The 9,179-nt window shown below is 41.7% G+C and overlaps 1 protein-coding gene across 1 annotated transcript; it reads right to left on the bottom strand.

The window, feature by feature from the left end:
* Nucleotides 1-717: 717 nt before the first annotated feature.
* Atp5mc3 (ATP synthase membrane subunit c locus 3) lies at nucleotides 718-3,519 on the bottom strand. The gene is made up of 4 exons (XM_090342599.1): nucleotides 3,433-3,519; nucleotides 2,279-2,356; nucleotides 1,416-1,609; nucleotides 718-976 (listed from the first exon to the last, which is right to left on the bottom strand). Exons 1-4 carry the CDS (start codon nucleotides 3,469-3,471, stop codon nucleotides 862-864), a joined length of 426 nt encoding a protein of 141 aa, XP_090198725.1. The 5' UTR covers nucleotides 3,472-3,519; the 3' UTR covers nucleotides 718-861.
* Between the last annotated feature and the right edge of the window lie 5,660 nt (nucleotides 3,520-9,179).

The raw sequence follows: 9,179 nt of genomic DNA, 5'->3' as shown, positions 1-9,179 counted from the left end.
AGGCCAAATTAATGGACCTCCAGGACATGGAAACAAGAGCTTAATTATGTGACTGTTATTCTATATGTCTTATGTTTTTCTCTGTTGTGTTGTCCTTTGGTTAATCTCATATTGTTACAGTATCTGCTAGCCTTGAGCTGAAGAGCTCAGGGACAGCACCCAGACCCAGATTTCAAGCCCCACAACAACAAAAAAAAAAGAAAACAAATGAGAGGAAAAAAAATAACTAGTTGCTAGTTAGTATAAATCCACTTTCAGAAGACAGATGGTAATTCATTACAAACACATGTGTTTGCTTAATGTGATTTACTGAAGAACAACAATGAAAATTTAGAAATCCCCCCAAAACCGATTTCCTCCCAGTTTAAGGTTTCAAGACATAAAAGCAGACATGGTTTTTGGATCCAGTTGTGTGAGTTCAGCCAAGTAAACTTGGAAGGTCTTTATAAGTATTCTAATGTTAACCCTTAAAAACACACCCTATCTCAAGCAACTATCTTGATCATGTTTTACAGAATGGAAATATTCTACAGGATGAAAATGTTCCTATATGATAAACAAAAGCCCCAGAAATCATTATGTGCAAAGCACCTTAAAAAGAATTACATTAGGTTCTAAGGCAACTGCTGAAGTGCCCTCTGAATTGGACAGCATTTACCTGAATGAATGGTCTCTGTGATGATCTAAATTTAGGTAAGTACAAATCACAGCAAAAAATTAAACTTTTCATCTTTAATGAAATGACTTTGGAAATAATGCACATTTCCATGACACCAACACTACAGTTTTGGGAGTCACAGTAAGATACACAGAATTACATCCGTAATTGTCATGAATGCCAACATTTGAAGCAGTAATTTGTTACATGGCAAACAAGATCAAGAAAGCAACCATCAAACAAAAAAGACCCATAGCTTCAGACAAGGCAAATCCCAGGATAGCATATGAGAACAGCTGCTGCTTCAGCGAAGGGTTTCTAAAAAAGATACAACACAGGACTGTTACTTTAAAATAATGTCAATTTCTTTGGTCAACGTTAAAGAAACAGATTCCTAGTAGGATGTTTGTAAACTGAAAAGTCTACTTTTACTTCTCACATTTCTCCTGAATTCTAATCATATATATGGCATAAAGGTGGGGAGCTATCTGTATGTTCTTATATCTATGTTACATCCATTTATATCTGCTATCAGAGGTCCTGAGCTCTTTTAAGGCTGACCTCAAACTTGTGATCCTCCTCTTGTGTCAAGTGTTTTGGGTAGCTAGGATTACCACCGTACTTTCTCAAAATCCCTCAAAATATAATGTAAGACACAGGAGGCACTTAGTACAAAATGGCTATTATTTCATTAGCTTTCTGTTTCCAATTATTATAAACACCATTTCCAACTGTTTAACTTAACCATTTCAATTACCTGGCATAACCAATGATAAGACTGCCAAAGACTGTTCCAATACCAGCACCAGAACCAGCAACTCCTACTGTTGCAGCACCTGCACCAATAAATTTGGCAGCAGTATCAATGTCCCTGCTGATTGCACTGGTCTGAAATTCTCTTGAGATAGGCTGGCACACAGCATTCTGGGCCCCATTAAATACCGTAGAGCCCTAGAGAACAGGAAATAAAGGCAAAGGTCAAACCAGTAATCACAGCTATTTTAATTACTGTACTGTCAAAATAACTATTATAGCTGAGTGTGAATAGGTAATTATACAACACATTAAAAAAAGCAGTTTAGAGTAATTTTGATTCTGCAAGATATGGTATGTATATTTTTAAGACTTAAAAAATGAAGGAAAATATGCTTTTCAATAGAGTAGGGCTTTCAATAAGTTGCTATTTTAATCTTAAATACAAGCAACTCAAAAGTTTCTCTCTTTTTTTTTTTTTTGCCAGTCCTGGGCTTGAGCTCAGGGCCTGAGCACTGTCCTTGGACTTTCTCAAGGCTAGATCTCTACCACTTGAGCCTCAGCACCACTTCCAGCTTTTTTCTACGTATGTGGTACCGAGGAATTGAACCTGGGTCTTCATGCATGCTAGGCAAGCACTTTAACCACTAGGCCAAACTCCTGGCCCTCAAAAGTTTCTCTTATTAAGTCATTCTCTACATATTTTATTTCATAAACAAGTTGAGAAATCTCCCTGAACCCCCCTCATTAATGAGCTTCCAATCCAACACATCCCTCCCCCATCCCCAGTCTAAACCATGGTAAAACATACTCCTCAGAAGTGTAGTAAGTAGTGTTACCTAATTGCTATTATTAAGGGGTTCTCACCTCTCCACTCCTAGTCTCTGGTCGAGTTAACACCGATGCAGAAATTGGTCTGTATGCCATTCTGGATCCAGCTCGGATCTATTAATAAAAATGTGGAGTATTAATAAGAGAAGACCTCAAGGTTCTTTCTTGAACCATGAGCTCTAAAACAACAAGCAGCAAAAATGGTTCAGAGACTTATGTATTAACTTTAATCATGCTTGGCCATTTTTCAAGACATGAAGCAATTTTAATAAAGCTTCATTCTCATGAAATTGTAAAAGTTGTTATATGAACTACCTGTAATACTCTGATCAAAAATACACAATATTGCTCTTAAAATCTTAATTACTATAGTGCCACCACGTAGGTTGTCTGTCACCCCACATACTTTGGTTACTGTGGATCATTATATTAAGAATGTCAGGATGAACACTGCATTAAAAATGGCCCATCAGTTAACAGGAATTCCCACGTATTCCTCTAAACCCACTAATCATAAAATTTAAAAAGGAGCTTGAGCAATTCTACATCTGTTTAAGAATACTCAGTGAGATACTCTCTGCCCTTGAGTGTCCACTACACTAAGGTCACAGGAACTCCCCTCAGATTCCCTACTATAAATCCTCGAGATGTAGACTTCACTTAAACCCTCCAAAACCTTTATGGAGAGACTACCCCAGAGGCAGGGAGAAAGCCTGGGGCTGCCCCGCATCTTCCTCTGCCCACGCTGGTGAGCCCAAGTCCCTCCCTCTGCAGCAGCCAGTTTGACCTACAGATAGGCCACAGAGCGCACAGCCGCAGTCAGCTAGGCCTCAGCGGCGGCCTCTCCTCTCTTCTCCATCACTCAGGACCCCACTCTTCGCTTTGACCCCCAGCCCCTGAGAGGCTCTGACAGAAACGGTGGGGGAGGAGCGGCTTCCGGATGAGGAGCAGGAAGATTTGACCGACCCGAGCGGGGCCGACAACTAGGCCTCGGCTACTCTCTGCCGCCCGAGGTGCCCCGAGCCTAGGTGGAAGCGAGTGGAAAGGGCACCGACTAAGGGTGACGGGGGAGCTGCGCCGAGAGGGCAGGGCGCCCCGCCCGCCCGCCCGCTGGCTGCCCATTCAACAGCGTGGACGCCCTGGCCCGGAGGCCGGGCCCTCGGTCCCCAGGCCCGGCACGGGTCACGCACCAGCGCGGGGGTGCAGGCGAGCTTGGCGCAGGCGAACATCTTCGGCTCTCGAGAGGCGCGGTGGCTGGATGTGGGTGACAGGCAACGTGGGCTCCTCTCCCGCTCCCCTTCTGCGGAGGTAAAGAGGCTTAAGGTCAAGTGCCCTCCAGGGGCCTGTCCGTCCCGCCCGGGCCCCAAGGACTCCCGTGCAAGCCTGTCAGCCCGGGCCCCGTGCCCAGCGACTCGCCAGCCGAATGAAAGGTCCCTCCGGGCCGCTGCTCCGCCCAGGCCAGGCCCGACTCCCGCGCCCTCCACTTACCTTCCTGGGAGATGGCGGCGGCGGCGGCGGCGGCGGCGGTGGCGGCGGCGGCAGAGGTCGAAGCTGAGGGGCTGGGCGCGCAGGCGCGGTCCGGCTCTTATCCGCGCCGCAGCACCCGGATGGAGAAGGCGGGGTGTGGAGCGCGCTGGGAAGACGCTCAAGGTCACTTTGTAATAACTTTATTGGTAACCTGCCGGAAAGGACATGGACAGACTCGCCCGTGCCGGAAGGACAGGACGGTGTCTTTTGCCTTTGATATCCGAGTTGGGTAGACGATAGAGATCCGCTTTCTTTATTTTCACACTTTACGATTTGTGGCCTTCTACAGATTGTCGCTGCTGTTTACCTGACGGTCCCTTTCTTGATCTTTAATACTTGACAAGAAATTAGCATCCTCAACATGTTTTCTTTCGGGGAGCCATGATAATGACTAATCCTTTTAGCTAATTGAGGACCTCAACTAGAAGGGCTAGACAGAAGTATGAGCCAGTGATCGTTGTCTTTAGGCAAAGTGAGGTTGGTAAGCTTTTCATGCATGTCTAGAATTGGAAGAATTAAGGTATCATATTGGGGAGGGAAGAGGTGTGAAAATGTTAAAGGGGTGACACCGGTCACGATGGGTTGTAATAGTAAACCACTTCGTTAAATGGCAGCTCCGTGGTACAAACTACCTAAAGTTAATAAAAAGCCGGGCGCGTTGGCTCACGCCTATAATCCTAGCTACTCAGGAGGCTGAGATCTTAGAATTTCTGTTCAAAGCCAGCTGGGGCACTAAAATCAGTGAGGCGCTTATCTCCAATTAACCACCAAAAAAACCCCCAGAGGTGGTACTGTGGCTCAAGGAATAGAGTGGCAGCCTTGAGCTGAAGAGTTCAGAGGCAATGCCCAGGCCCAGAGTTCAAGTCCCACAACCGAAGAGAAAGAAAGAAAGAAAAAAGAAAGAAAGAGAGAAAGAAAGCAAAAGAGAAAGAAAGAAAAAGAGAAAGAATGAGAAGGAAAGAAAGAAAGAAAAAAGCCTTGTATGATGTTAAAAATAAACGTTATGGTGGGGTTGTGGAGAAAAAGGAACCCTACTACATTGCTGGTGCGATAGTTCAGCCACTCTGGAAAGCAGTGTGGAGGTTTCTTAAAGAACTGAAAATAGACCTTCCCTACAATCCCGCCATACCACTTCTGGGTATCTGTCCTGAACATCATGACCCAAGATATGATAAGGACACTTGCTCAGCTATGTTCATCTCTGCACTATTCACAATAGCCAGGCGATGGAAACAATCCAGATGCCCTACTGCAGATGAATGGATACAGAAAATGTGGTATATATACACAATGGAATTCTACATATCCAACAGACAAGATAAAATAATGGCATTCGCAGGGAAGTGGATGAATCTAGAGCGAATTATGTTGAGTGAGACAAGTCAAGACCTAAGGAACAAAAGGCCCATGGTATCCTTAATACGTGGCTATTAGATCCAAATAGTACGAGAAGACTCAATAACTGCATACCCAAAGCTATGGACATGGTAATGGAAATATAAACAACTATATAGACATAAAAATCTATGACTCTATAGACATATGTTTTATTTCATAAATTAATATCTTTCTATGACATATAAACCCTTAGCCTAATTTTGATTAGGTTCTAAATACTAAGTCCCAGAGATTGTAAATAGAGATTCCCTCCCTGAACACTTGTTTGTTAAACTTGTCATTTAAAATACAATGTAAAAATCAATGTTAATAAATTCTTTAATAAAAAAATAAACGTTACAAGTTGGTGGAAAGGTAGGGGTTGGGGGAGGGAAAGTGGGAGAAAAATATGGGAGGGGGTAACAGTGTTTGAGAAAATATACTCAGAGATCTTACATATGTAACTGTAACCACTCTGTACAACACCCTGACAATAAAATTTAAAAGGAAACAACAACAACAACAAAATCTTGTCTGAAGTCTTAAGGGAAAGGGCAGATGAATGAAAAGAAGACTGATGGATGAATACAGTCATGTACATATGTGAAAATGGAACTTGGTAATGTCAGTAAGTGGGTAGGATAGATGGAGAAGGAAAATGATGGAAGAGGTGACGCTGATTAACATTATACTCATAAATTGATGTGTTCAATGAAAACCTCTTTGTACAACTATTTAAAGACAATATATTTATATTTATATTTATATAGGTACTGGGGCTAGGACTCAGGTCTTGGATGTTGTCCCTGAGCTCTTTAGCTCAAGGTTAGAACTTTAACACTTTTAGCCACAGTGCCACTTCCAGTTTTCTGGTGGTTAATTGGAGATAAGCGTCTCACAGACTTCAGTGCCCTGGCTGGCTTTGAACAGAAATTCTGAGATCTCAGCCTCCTGAGTAGGTAGGATTATAGGCCCCCGGCTTTTATTAACTTTAAGTAGTTTGTACAGTAGAGCTTCCATTTAACAAAGTGGTTTATTATTACAACCCAGAAAGTCTCATGGACTTTCCTGTCCCAGCCAGCTTCAAACTAAGATCCTGAGATCAACCTCCTGATAGCTAGGATTACAGGCATGAGCCATCAGTATCCTGAAAAAATAAATTTTACCTGCACGCCAATGACTCACACCTGTAATCCTAGCTACTCACAAGTATGAGAGCTGAAGGTCATAGTGGCTGCCTGAGAACTGTCTAATTTTCTGTTTCTTTTTTCTTGGGCAATGGGGACAATCATAAGTTAAAACACCTCATGATTTGTTAATACATGATAATGCCAGATGATGATGTCAAGAAGAAAGGATTGATTCAATAAAAAGTATGATAGTTTCTAAAAAAAAAGTATGATAGTTTCTAAATAATTCCATCCATCTGTTTTGTGCATTATACCCGTATGCAATGTGTCTCTGCTACTCATTTCATCAAGCAGTAAAGTCTATTTCTATTCTCATTAGAGCTAGGCTGGCCATGTGACTTGCCTTGAGCCAAAGGATACATCAGCAATGACAATGATATCTCTAAGCCTAAGCCTCTAAAGGTCTTGGTGGCTTGTGTTCTTTTTTTTGAGTAAGACAGCCATTTTGTTAAGACTATGGATTAGACTGTGGAACATTAAGGAATTACAATGGACAAAACTCCAAAAAGCCTCATAAAAGAGAAATGGAATTTCAAACCTATGTGACTGAAGCTATCTTGGAGTCTCTAGTGGCTCAGGCCTGTAATCCTAGCTACTCAGGTGGCTGAGATCTGAGGATCAAAGTTCAAAGCCTGCCTGGGCACTAAAGAATATGAGACTCTTATCTCCAATCAATCACCAGAAAATGAGAAGTGGGGCTGTGGCTCAAGGGGTAGGGTGTTAGCCTTGAGCTGAATAGCTCAGGGACAGCATCTAGGCCCAGGGATCAAGCCCCATAACCCACACACACAAAAGGGAAGATTCCTTAACAGTTACAAATTGTTAATGACAGAAGACTTGAATTCTTTGGTGAAATCTTAGAAAGGAGATGAATGCATTTTTGTCCTACTACCCTTGCTTTTCTCTACCTGGAATATGAATCCAAAGATTGGAAGTGAAACACTAGTCCTGCTACGAGGAAGGCAATAGCCACACATTAAGTATGGAAAAGGTGGAAACTAATATTTTTTCCCCTTTGAGTAGCCACAGCAGCCCATAGCTACTTATTAATTGTATTTAATAGTATATGACACATCTATTTGGTTAAGCCTCTGAGCTCAGTTCTGTTGTATGCAATCAAATCTAACAAAATAATTCTGTAGGATTTTGTCCTTGGAGCTGTTTGGTCTTGAGCTGTGATCATAACTGGACAGCCTATTATTTTACATCTGTCCTTTCTTCCTTGTTCAATGATTTGTCTTCTAGGCACCAATCAAGAGATAGAAGCCATTGACATTAAAACAGGGACAATTTGACATAAAACGTTGCTAACCACTGAGAGGTGTCTTTTAAGAGGCACAGAGTGGTCTCTAATGGGTACAATGATAAGCATAGTACTGTGGGAACAGCTATTATCTGTGGCTGAGGGCAAGTGAACAACAAGGAAGAAACTTAAACTCTACAATCTCTACAACTTGAAATAAAGGGGTGGGGGCTAGGAATGTGCTTTAGTTGTAGAGTGCTTGCCTAGCATGCATGAAGTTCTGGGTTTGATTCCTCAATACCAGATAAACAGAAAAAGCTGCAAGTGGAGCTATGGCTCAAGTGGTAAAGTGCTAGCCTTGAGCAACAAAGAAGCTCAGGGATAGTACTCAGGCCCTAAATATAAGTCCCAGGACTGGCAAAAGGAAAAAAAAAGTAAAGGATTTTAACCATACATTGTGGGTAGCATATTACACAGAGCAAATGCATAGTTTGCATAAAAGTGTAGAAAGACAACTCCTTGCTCATTCTGCCTCCTCAACACTGGCTTCTTTGCTGTTCCTGGGACAGTGCCCACATCCTGAGTTCAAGCTTCAGGGCTGGTACACACACACACAAGCACCATTGTGTGTGGAATTGTTTTAGTAATGCATAATAATTGATAAGATTTATAATGCAACCCTTGGTTGCAACATTTGGTTACATTATTTAACCAAAGGTAATTATGACTAAATGCTTTGTTTCAGTTTCTGAGGATGGTCTTGGGTATACTTTAGGTAATAGCCCTATTTAGTGCTCTTCAAATTGTGCTCAAATAGGCATCTATTTGAAAGCACTTTGTGAGTGTGTGTGTGTGTGTGTGTGTGTGTTTACACATGTGTGCACACACATGCACCTTCCTATGTATTTTGGCTGGTGTTACTTATCTATATAAGAACATTATATGAATTTCATTTACCTTTTACAAAAGAAAGTAAATAGTTTAAATCTGCATTGTCCTTCAATAAATTAAGACCATTTATATTTAGCAGACCTAGATATTCAACTTCTGGCTAAGAGATAACAGATTTTTATAACAGTAACAAAACATTTCAGAGCACTCCTGTACCGATTTTTTCCCTCAACACTAGACCCAGTGAAGTATTTGAGGGTTGTGTTTTGAGACTTCGGACTATATGATGTATAAGGCTGCCACATTAATTAGAGAATTTTTACTTTCCACATTGTAAAGCATGATGATCTGCTTTTGGATTATCATGGTCCTCAAAAGGAGTAAACATGCATGCACAGTACTAAGTCATGCCTCACTTACAACTGTTTTCTGTGACTGATTTTTAATCTACCTTCCTTACCCATCTCACCTTTATAAGAATCTCTGATCTACGTCATATCCTCAAGCCAGTAAATTGGCTTGAAGTAATAATGGCTATCTGAAAATTTTATGGAAAATGCACTTTTGGAAGCAAAGCAATAAAGGGAACATTCTAAAACAGGTTGTGTAAGTGGAATTATCAAGTTTTGTTTATGGGCCAAATTAGATGGTGCTGGGGTTGGCTTCCTTGTTTAGAACTAAGCAAATGCTGCAAGTTTTACGTATGCAA

Source organism: Megascapheus bottae, chromosome 12 (genome assembly GCF_031878675.1).
Source record: "Megascapheus bottae isolate mThoBot1 chromosome 12, mThoBot2.hap1, whole genome shotgun sequence".
NCBI lineage: Eukaryota > Metazoa > Chordata > Mammalia > Rodentia > Geomyidae > Megascapheus > Megascapheus bottae.
Note: the sequence above shows the minus strand (reverse complement) of the source record. Positions and strands in the feature narration are given on the sequence as shown.

Coding starts and splice junctions, on each gene's coding strand:
- Atp5mc3 (XM_090342599.1), bottom strand. CDS start 3,471: ATGTTCGCCTGCGCCAAGCTCGCCTGCACCCCCGCGCTG. Junction 2,357..3,432: donor TCGCCTGCACCCCCGCGCTG/GTGCGTGACCCG, acceptor TTTTATTAATAG/ATCCGAGCTGGATCCAGAAT. Junction 977..1,415: donor CTTATCATTGGTTATGCCAG/GTAATTGAAATG, acceptor TATCTTTTTTAG/AAACCCTTCGCTGAAGCAGC.